This window comes from Amblyraja radiata, chromosome 1, assembly GCF_010909765.2.
Source record: "Amblyraja radiata isolate CabotCenter1 chromosome 1, sAmbRad1.1.pri, whole genome shotgun sequence".
In the NCBI taxonomy this organism is placed as follows: domain Eukaryota; kingdom Metazoa; phylum Chordata; class Chondrichthyes; order Rajiformes; family Rajidae; genus Amblyraja; species Amblyraja radiata.
This window is the reverse complement of record NC_045956.1, coordinates 130,574,915-130,593,903: the sequence shown is the minus strand read 5'-3', so window position 1 is coordinate 130,593,903 and position 18,989 is coordinate 130,574,915. Positions and strand designations below refer to the sequence as shown.

General features: G+C 41.4%; 1 protein-coding gene across 1 annotated transcript in view; it reads left to right on the top strand.

Annotated features, from left to right (window-relative positions):
• The window catches only part of parp8 (poly(ADP-ribose) polymerase family member 8), a 398,103-nt gene that overhangs the window by 367,661 nt on the left and 11,453 nt on the right, over positions 1–18,989 (top strand). Inside the window, exons 17-24 of the mRNA XM_033030967.1 lie at positions 271–336; positions 2,898–2,965; positions 3,452–3,500; positions 4,304–4,416; positions 5,582–5,654; positions 7,845–7,914; positions 10,100–10,173; positions 12,715–12,784. Coding sequence (XP_032886858.1) covers positions 271–336; positions 2,898–2,965; positions 3,452–3,500; positions 4,304–4,416; positions 5,582–5,654; positions 7,845–7,914; positions 10,100–10,173; positions 12,715–12,784 — 583 coding nt within the window. The remainder of the gene's footprint in view (positions 1–270; positions 337–2,897; positions 2,966–3,451; positions 3,501–4,303; positions 4,417–5,581; positions 5,655–7,844; positions 7,915–10,099; positions 10,174–12,714; positions 12,785–18,989) is intronic.

Below are 18,989 nucleotides of genomic sequence, written 5' to 3'. Positions count from 1 at the left end.
AATGGAACTCTCTTCCAGTGTTAATGTTTGGTGCAGAAACTATGGCAACATTCAAGATAGGATTGAAAAGGAGTGGAAAAAAGCGGAGATTAAAAAGGTTCAGGTTGAATAAATATGGTAAAAATTTGTGCTCATTTGGAGGACAAATGAATTGGTTGAATGGCTTTATTTGGGGGTGGGCTTTGTTGCAATTATTTTTAATTAGGTTGCATTTATTATAAAATTCTAATAGTGTTTTCTTTCCCCCTCCCCCACCTCCCATTCCACAAGAAAAAAGACTATGAACGATTAGTTAAAGCACTGGACAGCATAACATCCATCAGGGAAATGACCCAGGTAAGGACCATAGTTTGGCAGCAGGCTTTACACTGCATTCACTGACAACTATCACCCCATTTTTAAGAAATCAAGTAAATAAGAAAGTGAATGTCGATCATTTTCTGTTCAAATTAATCCCTTCCTCTGAGGTAAAAATACATTTATCAATTGTTGTAAGATAATATCCTCAATTCCCCCTTCCCCCTGATCTCACCACTTATAGCTCCGTGGTTCTAATTGAGCTCAATGCTTTGGTGCTACAACCAGTTGTGAGTGGAACTAGGCCTCAGTGGCATATCTTCATGCCCCATTCTCCAAAGACAGACACAAAAAGCTGGAGTAACTCAGCGGGACAGGCAGCATCTCTGGAGAGAAGGAATGGGTGACGTTTCGGGTTGAGACCCTTCTTCAGACCCATTCTCCGAATACCCTTACGACCTTTTAATAGCTCAAAGCTGTCAAATGAAAGACATTTCGAAACAGATCAAATGTATTGAAATAATTTAGAAAAAAGAGGCCTAGTAAAAATTTTCAGATTTGATAAAATAATAAAATGCATTCAGTCCTTCAGCTTGGGTTGTTGGTGCACCACTCATAAACTCAGTGTCAAGTCCAATGGCCATACATTGCATTCGGCTGATATGAAAGTCCAAGACAATCTGACTGTAAGGAGAACATCACTGACAATTCTCCATAAAACCACTTGTCAGAAGTGTGTACATTTTAGTACATTATTCAACAACTTGCTTTTATTGAGGTTGACCATTCTGGCTTGCATTAACATGTGAGTTTCTCTGTGATATGCAGAATCATAGAAAATATACCCTGGGAAAGCTCTTGGCCCACAGTGTACTGACTGATTGAGAAGATCTCTCCAGTTTCATCCACATTTTACAGTATTTGAGCTACATTCGGCCCTTTGATCATGGCTGATCATCCAGAATCAGTACCCTGTTCCTGCTTTCTCCCCTTATCCCTTGAATCCATTAGCCCTAAGAGCTATATCGAACTCTCTTGAATACATTCAATGAATTGGCCTCCATTGCCTTTCGTGGCAGAGAATTCCACAGATTCACTGAATCTGAAAAAGTTTTTCCTCATCTCAGTCCTAAATGACCTATCCCTTATTCTTAAGCTGTGACCGCTTGTTCAGGAATCCCCCAACATGGGGAACATTTTTCCTGCAAGTTTCTATAAGATCCCTCTCATCATTCTAAATTCCAGTGAGTATAAGCCCAGTCGATCCATTCTTTCATCATATGTCAGTCCCGCCATCCCGGGAATTAACCTGGTGAACCTACGCTGCACTCCTTCAATAGTAAGAATATCCTTCCTCAAATTAGGAGACCAAAACAACTCCAGGTGCGGTCTCACCAGGGCCCTGTACAACTGCAGTAGGTCCTCCTTGCTCCTATACTCAAATCCTATCGCTATGTAGGCCAACATGCCATTAGCTTTCTTCACTGCCTGCTGTACCTGCATGCTTACTTTCAGTGACTGATGTACAAGCACACCCAGGTCTTGTTGCACCCCCCGTTTCCTAATCAGACACCATTCAGATAATAATCTGCCTTCTTGTTCTTGCCACCAAAGTGATAACCTCACATTTATCCATATTATACTGTATCTGCCATGCATCTGTCCACGCACCCAACCTATCCAAGTCACCCTGCAGCCTCATAGCATCCGCCTCGCAGCTCACACTGCCACCCAGCTTTGTGTCATCCACAAACCTAGAGATGTTACACTTAATTCCGTTGTCTAAATCGTTAGCCCTGCAGGGTCATGTGTCCTCAAGCACACATCCAGCACTGTTTAAATGTGTTTAGGATATTTTCATCTCTCACCTTTTCACACCCTTCTCCATCTCAGATGGAAAATATTTAATTGTTATCACCTCTCAAAATATTCTACATCACTTCAAATCAATTGCCCATTTGAATATGTATTGAGTTTCATTGCCTTTGTATGTTAATAGGCAACCTTATCCATCACTATTTTGGTCCTGAAACATTCGTTTATGATTTATCACCTCAATATTTCTGCAGGTGAGACCTAATTCATAGACTTTAATGTTACAGAAGACCTTAAAACTTTTCTCAGATACATTAAAATGACGATTAAATTAAATACAATAAAGTAGATATCATAGTTATATGTGAACTAATGTTGACTACTGTGCCAGAAGTTGACCCAGTTATTCTCTGCACTGCAGCTGTCAAGACCTTTACATGTCACCAAAAAAGATTACTGACTGCTAACATAGATAGTAAAAGAAAAGATAGCGTAAAATGTTAATTAAAAGTAGAAAACATTACATGAGCACCTTATCTGAATAAGTCTCTATGGAACATGGATAGGCGATGTTTCAGGCTGGGATCCTTCTTTGGTCTGAAGAAAGTTTCCGACCCAATATTTTATGTTCTCCAGAGATGCTGCCTGACCCGCTGAGCTTTGTGTCTTTTTATTATATAAACCAGCATCCGCAGTTCCTTGTATCTGAATAAGTCTGCCAGTTTCTGAAAAGTGATAGATAAATGTTGTGGGGAGGAAAATGCTTAATTTGTTTATCTTGCTAGGCACCATACTTGGAAATTAAGAAGCAGATGGACAAGCAGGATCCGCTGGCGCATCCCCTGTTACAATGGTACTTCTACAAAAATATTGAGCAATGGAATTGTAAAGTAGGAACATGATTGATTTTGGTGGCTCATTCAAATCCATATCCTCAGTTTGGTCCTGGCACTCATTTTATTTTCTCCTTTGTTGCCATAGTGATACCTGTTCAAGTTTACACATTAGGCTTGTTTTTCTTTACATTTGATGCAGATAGGAATGCATCAATTTCTGTGCACAATTATTACTATCCTATGTTACCTCTCCCTAGTCAGGAGATGCGTTGATCTGCTTCTGCTGAGCATCTCCTCTTCAATCTGTGCTTCACTCTCCATTAGGATTAGTAATTTCTGTATTTCCAGAAATACAGAAATGTTTGACTACAGCGTTATGATTACTCAACCATGTCTTTTTATGTAATTTAGAAAGATAACCATGCAAACTATATTGTTTAAAGTTGTAATTGCTGACTTTCTTGATCAAGGGAATGAAGTAACGCTGTGTTTGCCTTTACCAGGATTATTTCCAGTAACAGATCGCATATTGTAAAATTGACTGCAAATAGGGTAAGTGATTTGATCCATGCATTTTCTGCAAGAAAACTATGTTGTGATGTACTGTTTTTGCTCACACCAATATCATGCAAATTGCACCTGTTATTCATTTAGAAACATAGAAAATAGATGCAGGCCATTCGGCCCTTCGAGCCAGCACCACCATTCATTGTGATCATGGCTGATCGTCCCCTATCAATAACCCGTGCCTGCCTTCTCCCCATATCCTTTGACTCCACTAGTCCCTCGAGCTCTATCTAACTCTCTCTTAAATCCATCCAGTGACTTGGCCTCCACTGCCCTCTGTGGCAGGGAATTCCATAAATTCACAACTCTCTGGGTGAAAAAGTTTTTTCTCTCATATAGCAGTTCAACTTTTGATCTGCATATTTCCTCTTGATATTTTGTTTCTGCGACCTCAAAATGTGACCTGCGTAATTGCTCAGTGCCACAGTGAACCTTACAACTGCACAGAAACAATCTGCAGTATACCAGAAACAATGCCACTTCATTGAGATTGTGAATCAGTTCCCTGCCTTTCTGCACCATTGAGTTTCAAGCACAAAGTGAATTGGAACCAAGCTATCTAAATGACCCCCTGATTAGATGTCAGTACCTCATTAACTGACACTTACCAGAAATATACATTCATGTTGCTGTAAGGTTCTGTTTTGGAGAATTTAATATGGCCTTTAACAGTGAAACAGGGGATGTAAGCAATAGATGTGTATTGGAGGCAGTGTCATGTCACAATATGTTTGTGAACTGACTTATTGACTGCAGTATAATACTTGTCACTTTATTCCTCCATATAGCAACTAAAGTTCATGCACACGCCACACCAGTTCCTGCTCCTCAGCAGTCCACCGGCCAAAGAATCCAATTTCAGGGCAGCAAAGAAACTTTATGGGAGCACTTTTTCATTTCAGTGAGTTGATATTTGTTAAATCCTTAAGGGTATGAATTGCATACCTCCTAATTTATTAAAAAAATAAACATTTCCCTAGTTCTATTTGAATATGTGCATGGTAATTTTCATCACAATAGTTAATGAATATATCTTTAAGATATTGAAAAAGGAGAATTCCTTCCATTCTTAAAGTTTTAAACTGTCAGTAATAATATTTGATTATGGCAAATATTTCAAGATAGGTGGAACTGTTGATGGACTAAGTTTTCAGGTACTTTTACCTTGAAAATTGGTATAAATGATCAGTGATAAAGTGAGAGTGCTGCAAATGGATGGAAAGCTATAGGAAGTGCATGTTGTAGTTCCTGATATCCTTTTATAACCGGTAAGATTCCCTTGAGGATTTCATAATGATGCTTCATATTATTATACACATGTTGCTTTTTTAAATTTGACATTAAAAATTGAGGGGAAGATTTGCATCATTAATATTGGAAAAATTGCACTGAGAAGACTCAAGTAGGCGGAGACGGTGATTTCGCCCATGATGGGTTTCTCTGGAATTGTCTTTGAGGTCCAGGTGGCAAACCTACAAATCAACCTAAAGTCATTTATCTAAAGGTCTTGCTTTGGTAGTTCTGTAAATACTTTACTTTAATCCTAATTCCCATGTCTATGCCATGTTTCTCTGAATCTTTCTTAGTCTGTAACTCATTTTTAAGTGTCACCATGCCTATTCTAGTCCAATCATCTGATAAACTGATTTTGTGCTGACATGTGTATTGTTTTTCGTACCATGTTTCAGCATTTCAGTTTTGCCTGGGTCTGGGATGGTCATTCTTCAAGGTCATATATGCTCCTGTCTCGTGTGTCTCCAACTTTCTGTTTCTCTGCCATTTTCTTTAAGCGCTTTCTGATCCCATTCAAGAAACTGTCCAAAGAAACAGTTGAAATGAAAATCATTGTTTTGCACTTTGGAGCAATACAAAATGTATTTTCCAGCAATTTCTCCTTTTCTTCCAGTATTACTTTGTGGGGGTTCATCAGAAACTTCATTTATGCCTCAAACGTGCACCAAAGTAACATGTGTTGAAGGGATAAAAATGCTGAGGACATGCTGGTGACTGATTATGTTACATAATGTACCACACTGGTACTGAAATTGTTTATGTTTTATATCTAGCGGCTCACATATAGAGAACTGGCACTCCATTTTAAGGAATGGTTTGATTGTTGCATCTAACACACGATTACAGGTAAGGGCAGTTGCAGAATAAAATAAACATATTGAGAGTTATTCTGTAACCCAACATTACCCCCAGTACAATTGTTATCTGATGACCACAATCAGCAGTTTGCCATTATCATTTGTTCCACATGGAACAGCACAGCACAGAAACGGGCCCTTCGGCCCACAATGTTTGTGCCGAACATAATGCCTAACTGAACTTATCTTATCTGCCTGCACATGATCCATATCCTTCTATTCCTTGCATACCATGTGTCTATCCAAGAGCCTCTTAAACTCCACCTGCCTCATATCCACCGTATTCGCCACCACCACCTCCCCGGGCAATGCATTCCAGACCACCCTTTATGTAAAAAACTTGCCCCGCACATCTCCGTTAAACTTTCCCCCTCTCACCTTATGTGCCCTCTAGTGTTTGATATTTCCACCCTAGGAAAAGGTTCTGACTGACTACCCTATCTATGCTTCTCATATGTTTAATATACTTCTATCAAGTATCAATGTTCAGATATCCACAGGCAGCATACTGGATAGTTTCCTGAAATATGAATATGGTGGCTGCTACCCACATCAAATGTCCCATGTTCCATATATATAAAATATATCTATATAGCCAGGTTTGTTTTCCAAAGATAGGGAAGTCTAAGATTAGAAGGCGTAGGTTTAAAGTGAGTGGGGCAACCTCTTCACAGGTGCATTAATTGAAGCTGCCAGAGGATGTGGTAGAGGTAGATATAATTATAATACTTAAAAGACACAAACTGGTACATGAACGGAAAATATTTGGAGGGATATGAGCAAGGTGCAGGCAAGTAGGCATAGATCCTGTGCCCATTAAATTTAAAACATGCGTGCATAGGATATTCTTCCTGCAAGGGTTGGTGAATCTCTGGAATTCCCTTCGGCAGAAGTATTTATGTGGAAAGGGTGCCGTCACAGATCCAAGTATTGCATGCAAAACTTAGTATGTCATGGTGTAGTTATACAGAACATTGGTCAGGTCTCACGTGGAGTATTGTGCACAGTTCCGTTTGTCACATTAGTGGATGGACGTGGTAACATTAAAAAGAGTGCAGAAGAGATTCACCAGCATGTTGCCTGAAAACAGGGCTTTACACATAAAGAGATATTGGATTGGCTGAATTTCTCCTCATTGGGATGTAGGTGGCTTAGGAGTGACCTGACAGAGGTTTATAAAATTGAGGAGCATAGCCAGGGTAGATGGTCAGAGCCTTTCCACAAGAACGGGTAGAATAAAGCCAGAGGGATAGGTGAGAGGGGATAACTTTAAAGATCTGTGGGGCAAGTTTTTCATTCAGAGGGTGATGGTTATATGGAACAAGCTGATAGGGGAGATGATAGAGGCAGTAACAATTAGAACATATGAAAGACATTTGTACAGGTAATTGCAGGGGAAAGGAGTAAAAGGATACAGACAGGTCGGCATGGATGAGTTGGCTGAAGAGATTATTTCTGTGCTTTACAACTCTATGACTCTAAAGAGGAGGTAGAACTTTTTTTAAAGATTTGGGAATTACAGATAATAGGAACTGGCACACAGAAGCAGATGAGACCTGGATCAATATATATTGGCCATAATTATATTGTAAGGCAGGCCAGGGTTTATCGGCCAGGTGGCTTACTCCTGCTCCTATTTGCTTGGGATCTTGCGTTCAAAAGAAAATTTGAAACACTCTGAGCAAAGAAGAATTGCCAGTATTATGAGAAATTGGGCAGCACAATGGTACAGTGGTATATTTGTTGCCTCACATCGCCAGAGACCTGAATTCGATCCTGACCACGGGTGCTGTCTGTGCGGAGTTTGAACGTTCTCCCTTTGACCATGTGGGTTTACATCCACATTCCACAGACACGCAGTTTTATAGGTCAACTGTCTTCAGCAAATTGTCCCTTGCATGTGGGATAACCTAGAACTAGCGTATGGGTGATAGATAGTTGGTGTGAACTCCACGAGCCAAAGGGCCTGCTTCCGCGTAGTATCTTTAAACTAAATTAAACTAACTAAATTACTCCATTGTCATGCCAATTACACTGATCATTCTGATAAGTAAATATTCTGACTGATAACATCTGATAAGCAATGGAAACATAAAAACTGTATAACATAGACTAGAATGGGCCATGTTTTGTGCTTTGTGGTTATTCATTTGATTTTCTCTCCCTCTGTTTTCCCCAGCTACATGGAGCAGTGTATGGGAATGGTATTTATCTTAGTCCATTGTCAAGTATTTCTTTTGGTTACTCAGGCAAGTATATTTAATCTTCAACATAAAATTCAAACTTTTTCTCATTGGTTCAAAAAATATGCCTTTTATTTTCTCAACCTGATGATTTATTGTCACGGAGCGACTTGAATTATTTCTCTCTAAACCTTTTATTCATTTTCTAAACAAGATGCTTCATAAAATACTGTAGAAATGTAAAGAACCATACTACATTAAATCTGGAACTATAATTACCAATGTTATCAATTATAGAATATTTCTGACCAATTGCAAAGGTCCAGAAATTTAATGAATGTATAAGGTTGTTCCTCCCATCATGAGTGACCAATGTTACCAGCCAGAATATCTTCTTCTATGCTCATTGAAGTTGTATTTGGGAGAGATCAAAGTGCTGGAGGAACTCAACAGGTCATAGAGCATTTCTAGAGAACATGGATTGGTGTTGTTTTGGTTTGGGACATGAAGGGTTCCGATTTGCAACATCACATATCCATGTTCTCCAGAGATGCTGCCTGACCTGTTGAACAACTTGAGCACTTTGTGTCTAAAATTAACTGCAACACATTCTATCACTGCAATGGATATTCTATCTAGGATATAATGGATATTCTATCTAGGATATAATGGATATTCTATCTAGGATATAATGGATATTCTATCTAGGATATAATGGATATTCTATTCTATCTAGTAATGGAAATTTGTTTCTTAATTCTACTGATCCAAATGTGCTGGGTTTTCACCCAACTTCCTGCACATCCTTTAAATGAGCCCTATGGCATCCACCTCTGGTGTACCTGCACCATTTACATGCCAAGTCACACTAAATGTCTGATCTGTGCCACCCCAAGATTTGTCCCTAACCACATCCCACAGACATCACTAGCCATCTACCGATGGCACCCCAGTGGTATGAATATCGACATCTCTAACTTCAAGTAACCTTTGCTTTCCCTCTCTCTCCATCCCTCCTGCTTCCTAGTTCTCCGAGCAGTCTGACTGTCCCCCTGATTAAATGTTATCTCTGTATGCTTCGTCTAGCTAACAATGATCTATTCTACATTTTCTTTGATCGGCATCCCCTTTGTCTTTTTTTCACACATTACACTTCCTTATCTCTTAGTTTCCCTCTCCCCTGACTCTCAGTCTGAAGAAGGAACTCGACCCGAAACATCACCTATTCCTTCTATCCAGAGATGCTACCTGTCCCACTGAGTTACTCCAGCTTTTTGTTTCCATCTTCGGTGTAAACCAGCATCTGCAGTTCCTTCCTACACATCAGTAGCCATGTTTGAGTCAAGTTTCGGAAGCCTTATGTGTGCTTGCATGAAAGGCAGCTGAATTTTAAAGCCAGTTTTAAATTACAATATGGTGAATATTTGCTGCGTAAAATCCTTATTTTTCTGTTATTTACAATTTAGAGCAGAAAATATTAATGAAATAACGAATTCCTTATTATTTAAATGCAACCATTAGAGTGTGCACACTCCCCCATGACTATGTGGGTACATGGGTACCCTAGTTTCGTACAACATCCCGAAATGTGCCAGGAGCATCAATACTCAATGGAAATTACCCCTAGTGTGGATGGTCAGTAGAACAATTAGAGAAGATCTGATCGCCATGGCAAGAGAATAGATTGTGAGGAAGTAAATTGGGGAATGGGACCAATGGGATTGCTCTGTGGGCCAGGGCAGATGTGGTGCAAATGGCCACTTTCTGCTTTGTAAGAAAATACGAAAGCAAGAAAAGTAAAAATACAGCCATTGGTCACAGTTAACTTATGTCTTATTATTCTAGTCTGCCAGTGACAGACTAAGCTTTAACGTGCAGCAACAGATTCTCTACAATACCCAGTACCAGGGGAAATAGAAGCTAGGCCAATACACTGACGCTTGCATTTTCTGAACAATTGAACATTTGTGAAACCTTTCGTTTAATATTATATTCAGCCAAAATATAAACAAGGCAATAAAGGAAACTATTTATCGCCATGGGATACTTCAGCCCAGAAATCAGCACTCTCTTTGTATGTTGTCATAAAAAATGTGCTTCCAATATATTTGAATTAGATTTTGATATATTACATTCTTTATAAAACTGTGAAAGAGTTTGACTGAAGGGTCCTGTTAATGCAGTCACTATGAATAATCAGATTCTCCTTTATGATATTCAAAACACTTGCTTACCCTTGTTTACCCTCCAGGGATGAATAAAAAGCAGCAGAAGGTGGCAACCAAGGATGAACAGCCTTCAAACAATAAAGCAGCCACTTTGCAGGTATTGGAATGCTGTCAAGATGATTTCCATTGCGCGCTATCCATCACGTAGTTGTGACAAGTAGCGTGTATAAAGATGCAGTACAGTGTGCCAGCACCAAAGCAGTCTGTATTTAATCAGCCCACTCTGAACATTGTGTTTAAAGGGGTTTAGATTAGATTAGATTAGATTATTCCTTTAATAATCCTTTTCAGGAAATTACAGTGCCACGACAGCTTCAAGACAAACATAACACCACGCTTTCATACATAACAAGTTAAAATACGTTAAAATACAAGTTAAAATACAATTAATTTAAAAAAAGTGCAGTTATTTATGCTCATTATAAAGTCTTATAGCAGCTGGTAAACAGGACTTCCTGTATCTCTCCGTTTTGCACATTGGTGCAATCAGCCTCTGACTGAAGATGCTGCTCTTGATCACCTTCAGGGCATGGAGTGGGTGAGTGGGGTTTGTCATTATAGAACCTAGTTTATTTAGAGTTCTGGCCTCTGCCACCTGCTGGACCGTTCGTTGCTCAGCCCCGACCACTGAGCCGGCCTTCCTGATTAGTTTGTCCAGTCTGTTTTTATCCGCTATATGGGCGCCATCTCCCCAACAGGCCACAGCAAAAAACAGAGCACTGGCCACCACTGAATGGTAGACACTGCACAGTAGGGGTTGGCAGATATTAAATGACCTCAGCCTCCTTAAAAAATACAGTCGGCTTTGTCCCTTCCTGTTTCCAGGGGAATATCCATTATGTTCGGCCAATCTGGCACATGGTCAGTCGTTCCCTGAGCACTTACCTGAGGCCAGAGGACAATTTGAGAGGGCTGGGGAATTGGCAAGGCCCACATTTAGGAACCCTTAGGTGTATACAAGGAGCCACTCTACATGATAAAGAATATAGATCATCTGCAACAACTTGCATGTATATGATGGCTTTGCTGCTATAATATATCCCATGACATTTCAGCACAGAATACTTCCTATGGATGAGGCAGGAGAGTTGATGTGTCAAAGGCCCTTGGTATACTGGGAGCCACCTGATTTGCTTGCCATGGGGGACTGACCTGGTTCCAATCTCCCAATACCGGCATATCCTAACTCGAACTCAAGTTACCTGCTGCTAATTAAAATCATAATTGCGAGAGCATGGAAAAGACCTGAAATTAAATTCTGCAGGTGGCACAATGCGTTGGTGTACACAACACGTTTCACCAGCTTTTTACTATTGAAGTCTACATAGATAAAAAAAATGGGAAAAGTGAAATGGACTGCCAACTCTACCACCAATGTCAAAGTCAATTTCCTTGGTTATTCTCTTTGATTTCTACATTCTTGATATCTTTGGCTTTGCTGGCTGCCTACCTACAAGTTAGGAAAAGGATTGAGGAGGGGTGAGAAATTGGGTGGAAGAGCGCAGATTTTTGTTCTGATACACTTCCTTAATAAATTGCACTGTATGCCAGATGGTGGAAAACAAATTGACGGAGGAAGTGAACAGGTCAGGCAGCATCTGTGGGGGAAAATGGGCAGACAAAGTTTTGAGTTGATGCCCTTCTTCAGACACCAAATGCCACCTTGGCGAAACTGCACATAGATAGATATTGTTCACTGGAAACATCCTGACATCTAAATAAAATAGAAGTTTATAAATTAAATTATAAAGAATTGAACTCAAAGTTGAATTTAACCTTCCACGTACATTAACTAATGACCTTTGTCTTTAGAGTTTTGCTTATCCTTGAACATCTTTTCAATATTAAGTCCGTGGCTACAACATGGCTGGTGAGGGCTTGCTAAGGGGAAATAAAGACTATAGCCAATTTTGGAGATCTTTGTACCTAGAAGATTCTCACATCTCAAACTGAGTGATAGCAGTCAGGGATGATCGTTTAACTGGTGTCCAGCCACATGACACTTTTAATTATCTTCCCCATTATCTTATACCTGCAGCCTTTCATCCTCAGTCCTCCACCTAAGAGAATAGCCTCTCACTATCTGCACTGTACAGACCCTTCATCATTTTATATTCTCCATAAAAAGAAATATTCCCATCATAAGATCATGAGATAGGAGCAGAATTTGGCCATTTGGCCCATCAAGTCTACTCCGCCATTCTATCATGGCTGATTTATCTCCCCCTCCCAACCCCATTCTCCTGCCTTCACCCCATAACCTCTGACACTCGCAACAACCAAGTCTATATCTATCTCTGCCTTAAATATATCCACTGACTTTGCCTCAACCTTCTGTGACAAAAATAAATTCATCGATTCACCACTCTCTGACTAAAGAAGTTACCCTCTATCTTCTATATCCATTATTGTAATGGTAGTTCCCCCCAACCCCCCCCAAAAAAATCATTCTTGTGCACAGTTTCTGGACCTTCCCGAATGCTTCACGTCCATCCCAATGACAAGAAATGAACACAGTGCTTCAAAGGCAGACCAGTGTTTCACAAAGGATCAGCATAATGACTCTGCTTTTATACTCAAAGCCTATTGATGAAACTCAGAACCATGTCATAAAATTAACCCATTTTATTTCTTCCAGTCACAGAAAAAAGGACAGCAACCCCAGTTTTTGCAGAGTCGTAACCTGAAGTGTATAGCCTTATGTGAAGGTATGTTCCCCATTTGTAGCTTGCCAAACCTCCAAACACAAGGATAAAGGATATATATTGAAAAACATTGTAAAATCTAACAATAGATCATTTTAATTCTTAATGAGAGCTGTGACTCTAGAGGGAATAGGTCTATAACTGGAAGCTGATCCAGTTTTGAAGCACTTTCATCAAGTGTTAAAAGGACATTTAATTTTGTGGTCAAGAGGCTAGATTAACTTTATCACTCTCAGATGCCTGTTGAATAAGATATTTTACTTCGGAGTCACGTGAGTGACTACGTGAAGACCCCGTCCAGTACGCATGCGTGTCATATCGTCTATCGCATTGCGTGACGACTGTCAGGGTGAAGTGATTCTTCTGCCAGCAACAGACCCGAGGTAAGTTTTTTTAAATACTTTCAGATTTTTAAAATCTTCTTGCAGGAACCTCTACTTAGAGATCCTGCTTAAAGTTCAGGGCTAAGTCGGGAAACCCCAGTCTCGAACTTCAGGGAACCCCGGTCATGGGGAATCCCGCCCACGGACCTAGGCGCTCGGAACCGCGGAATGCGGGTAGTGAGCGGCGGCAAATTCACCATTGAGCCACTGGCAGTAAAACCAACGGCTTCATATGGTGGAGAACCCGCTCGGGAGACCGCGGGACGCGGGGAGCGGACGGCGGGGATTCGCCTACATAGCCGCTGGCTGTGGAGCCAGGGGCTTCATATTGGTGCCGGGGAAGGCACCTGCATAGCCGCCCCGGAGACCGCGGGGAGCGGACGGCGGCGGATTCGCCTTCGAGCCGCTGGCTGCGGAGCCAGTGCTTTATATTGGTGCAGTGGGTACCTGCATAGCCGCTCCGGAGACCACGGGAAACGGGGAGCGGACGGTGGTGGATTCACCTTCGAGCCACTGGCAGTGGTGCCAGCGGCTTCATATTGGTGCCGGGGACACTGGGACAGCCGCTCCGGAGACCGTAGAATACGGGGAGCGATCGAGAACCCGCTCTGTAGACTGCGGGATGCGAGGAGCAGACGGCAGAAAGTATACCCCCCCCCCCCCCCCCCCCCGAAGCAGGATAACCCCCCCCCCGACTTTGTAAATTGCCGCTTTCCCTTTGATAAGGACCGCGGGGATATCCCGACTGCAGTTACTGCGGGGATACCCAGATGGGGGGAGGGGGAGGGGGAAAGAAAGCCCCAGCTGGAGAACACCGTGGAGAAGCCCTGTTATAAGGGACCGCGGAGAAAAAGCTGGGGGGGGGAGAAATAACCCGCAATGGAGTGTTTCTACAAGGACCACAGAGGAACCCCAGCTGTAACAAACCACGACCACGAAACCAGGCTCAGGAGGAGTGTTGCCCCGCAGCAGAAGGGTTTAAAAGGACATGCAGGTAAATTCCTTACTCGAAAGTCGTTTTGTGCTGTTTTGTGAGAATATGTTACAGGGATGGACGCCGGCGGGAGCAACTGTGATCGCATATCCCGCATGGAGCGGTTGATGGATCAGAAGCTCCAATGTGACATGCTCCGGTATTTGGAGCCTAGTCACCAGGGGGTCCTTGGACGCCCATAGCAGCACCTTATTGAGGGCTGCATAATGCAACTCCCTCGACAGAGGGGTGTATTAGGAGTCACTTCTGGGCTGACTCTGAAGACAGGGGTTTGGCTTAAGAAACCACAAGTGTGCAGGGGGTGCAGGAACAACACTATCAGCAGCAGGAGCTCGACGAGTGGCATCGGGTTCAGGAAGGCCACATCATCACGCAAGACCTCACATCTTCGACGGCACCCCTACGCACCCACCAGGAAACCAAGATGAACTGAAGCTGGTGAAAGCTTGAAGGCCGTACAACCAGGACAAAGGTTTTTTTAGGCCACAGCCCAGAACGGCCTTCGTTGGAAGATGCGCCAACCTCGTAGGCGAGCTCCTCTACCTCCAGGACCAGATGTAATCATGCACACATGTTTGAGGCAGCTCCTGGTCGGGTTGCATAAGTCCTCCCATTCGGATAAAGGTATGGAACCTCATCGATGATGTCTCCAGTCACGGATACAAGTTGTTAATATTAAACTGGTTTGAATATTTACACTGGTTTGGGATAACACTAGATTAGTTTATACTGCACACAGGTATGGTTGGAGTTGCCTTTCAAGACAAGGCTCACAAGAATGGGAGTGTTCAAAAAGGAACTGCAGATGCTGGAATATCGAAGGTACACAAAATTGTTGTCTGAAGAAGGGTTTCAGCCCGAAACGTCGCCTATTTCCTTCGCTCCATAGATGCTGCTGCACCCACTGAGTTTCCCCAGCAATTTTGTGTACCTTCACAAGAATGGGATGTGGACTGATCATTGACAACAGCCTCAAACCGTATGTGCAATATAGACTTTTCGGAATAACTTCCATGTGATCATTTCCACTCACAGGGTTGAAGATATTTGAAATTTAACTGGATGAGGCAACGATTCACTCAGTAGCGTTACAATGGGCTAACTCCAGTTTCCAGATTATTTACCAAATCACTACTATCAGTGCTTCGACTGCACAGAGCTAACAAATAAGTAGCATGGCCAATCTGGATAATATTGAACATACTGTATTTTACTAAATTAGCCTTATCAGCCACATAGCTATATTTGAGGAATTGGTTCACACCCGTCCAGTTAAATTTAAATTAAGTTAATACCAACTGAAACTATTGATTGTTGGGATACAACCATCCATTTATTGGTCTGGGATCAGCTCTGAGATAAAAATTAGACCTCTGCTATTTTTAGCTGAAACAATCAAAGTCACAATGATGGACAGCTTTGCTCCACTAAAACCTCTTATCCGTAAATCTTCAGTCATTTCCAAACTGATGCTATTGCCCAAAGATGGGTAATTTACTAATACCATCTCTAGTTACGGAGGCAGATGGGATTAGCATGAGTTATCAGTGTTCAGTCATGGTATCAACTGCCAATGGACACCAGGTGCATTCTGGGCATTAAAGAGTGTGTAGATATGCATATAAGGCATGCACAAGTCCAAGGTGATACACTTTGGAGGTGGTATATGTTAATCACAAAGGTACAATCAAATCAAAGTATCCGGTGATAGTTTACCAAACCACATTTAGCACTGGTGTATTATTATGCAAAATCAATGACAACACAGAATGAATGTGTGATCACAAAGTATTTAATGACAATGTGGATTGATAGAACACTAACTATTGAGTTGCTTGCATCCAGTTTCAATCAACAGAGAACGAGGCATACAGTGGCGAAGGGTGCATTCTCGCTACACTAGGAAGGAATGTTCTTTTATGTCTTCCTCCATTTGGCCTCAATAGACGGGTTTTGCAAAATTCAGCAAGATTCCCTCTTCCGGGTTTTCATAGTGCCTGCCTGGGTTATACACCTATGGCTCCTGCTGAGGCGAAGAATGAACATAAAACCTTACATGGTTAATTCCGGATAAAAAGATGCTGGTTCAGTTGTGATGTTGAAACCATCCTCTGCATGATATGATCGATCATAGACTCACAGACTCTGAGAGATCGTTTCTGCGGCTTGGGTTGTCAAACCATGAGCGTTAGAGTGCTCACTACAGATTGCAGGGATAGCACCATATAGCAGCTATCTGCATAGGAGATGGGAAGCATTGTTTATGCTTCCTTACGTTTAACACGGCACGGATGACTGACACATTAAAATTCAGTTTTATGAGATTATAACATTAAGTTACTATTCCATTACTGTGCCTTAAGTACCTCCTAATCATTTGGCTGATGAATACATAAACCACTCTGTCCAGTTCTCACCATCTGATATCCAGAGAATGAAGGTACCGTCAGCTTAAAACCTCCCAGGTTTAGGGACGCAGAGATATGGGTTGTTAACATTGTACTACATCACTTCACTGATGGGCATCAGCAACATCCCTGCCCATGGTCATACTCACGTACTAGTAATTACGCCATGACACTGAGTACAGGGCTATGGGTCCAGTCATTGCAACACTGGATAGGATGATCATATCTGCGGGCTATTATAACATGTTTGTTTATGATTAATCAAGCAGATTAGACAGGGAATAAGACCAAACTAGAGTTGCATACCCCATGGACCTTGGGTTGCGTGTGATCACGCATTTACACCAGTATGTCAAGGTTTCTAAGAGCTTTATAGACTGACAGCAACATTATAAGTTACATAAAATCTTGTTAGAAGGTATCACTACGAACCTTCTCCAGTTGGTTATATGGGTCTGGCATATACAGGAGTGTACATTGACATTGAGTCTCACTCCACCAGGACCGCTATATCTCAGCAGCAGGGATGGACCACATCCTAGCGGTTGCAGGATGGTCAAACTATTGATCTGTCCAAATATTCAGAATAAACCTATTGCCCGAACAGGGGTATTTGCCAACTCTATGTTAGGTATGGTTCATACTTCCTCCAGGTTGAGGGAGGTTACTATTGCCACTATTATTCATTAATAGCATCAACATGTCTATATCTATGTCATATCTGAATGCATTCTTAATGCTCACTCATCATTGGCCTACTGATGCAGTGTATGACGCCTGGACTCGGTTCCACGGCATGAAATCACAGAGCTTTAAAATCTTCACGTAGTCACTCATGTGACTCCGAAGTAAAATAGTAAGATTAAACGAGAACTTACCAGTTTGAAGTTTGATCTTTATTTTATGAGGAGTAACGTTGAGGGATTACGTGCCCTCCGCTCCCAGCCCTCTATCATAAAGTTCAACAGGTATTATGGTTCTCTTATCTTACTATGTTCAGTTCAACAACTGTTTTCTGTGATTTCACACCGCTGCTTTGAAGATTGACACGCATGCGTACTGGATGGGGTCTTCACGTAATCCCTCAACGTTACTCCTCATAAAATAAAGATCAAACTTCAAACTGGTAAGTTCTCGTTTAATCTTACTAATCTATCATGTTGCAGAACATCCATTGCCCTGGCATTCTCACATTGTTCTCTGGTCATGTGGAACGCTAAGTAGGATATCTGACATACAGCACATCTTGAGGGATTAAAATATTCTCTTATGCTGTTAAAGTTCCATTGGAAGATACTAGCCACAAGTTTGACTACATGGTGTCAGCACTCCAATGACTGCCCAGAATATGTGAAAGATTTAATTTACAAGCTCAAGCCTGGATATCACTTTGGAAATGGATATGTTTTAGTTTTACATTTATTATTGTCATGTATACCAAGGTACAGAGAAAAGCTTTGTTTTGCAAGCTATCCAAACAGAAAAGATATACCATAACAAAGGTAGAAATATAACACAGACATGACATTGTAGTGAAGCAATTTACACCATAACTGTCAATAAACAAAATCTGAAGTGTAATAGAGATGTTAATAAATTGTTTATACATGCCACTGGTATCGGTATGTTTTGTGAATAACTGAGAAAGTGCAGTATAACTTTAGAAAATAGGAGGATGAATCAGCCACTGAACCCTTCAAGCCTGCCCTACCATTCCCTGTGGTCTGTCCCAGATCTGTCCTCATCTCCTCCTTTGTGCCAATTCATTGTTGTCCACAATTCCCTGATCTTTCAGAACTGATTTAACTTCTTAAATACCTTTCAACCAGGTTTTTCACTGTTTCTTGGTACATGTGACAATAATAGACCAATACCAATGATCTAGCCTTCACCTCCCTCTGGGGTAAAGAAGTCCAAAGATTCACTATCCTTTGCAAGAAGTTCCTGCAAACTCCAGCTTAAAAGACCACCTCTAATATGATCCCTTGTTCGAGATTTCCTCACAAGTGGAATCAACATGTCACGCACCCTGACATTCCCCCCCCCCCCCCCCCCCACCTCCCCCAAGGATTGAGTATAAATTCACAAGACATAGGAGCAGAATTAGGCCATTTGGCCCATCTAGCCTACTCCACCATTCAATCAATGCTGATGCTGATGCATCTTTCATCACAAGAATATATAGATGCCTTTATATTTTGCTTATCTGCAATCTTTCCCAATATGGATACTAATCTGCCATGAGATTCCCCTTATTGTAGTCCATGATCTCGCACTTTCCATCATTAAACTCCCAAGTTTTTTCCCAATCATTCAACGTCAAAACAACCTTTTTGCAACATACTCTTCTCCTTATTTTGTGTCATCAACAAACTCAAATTGGTGCTCTGCTCCCACCTCCAAGTTGTTAATATAAATAAATA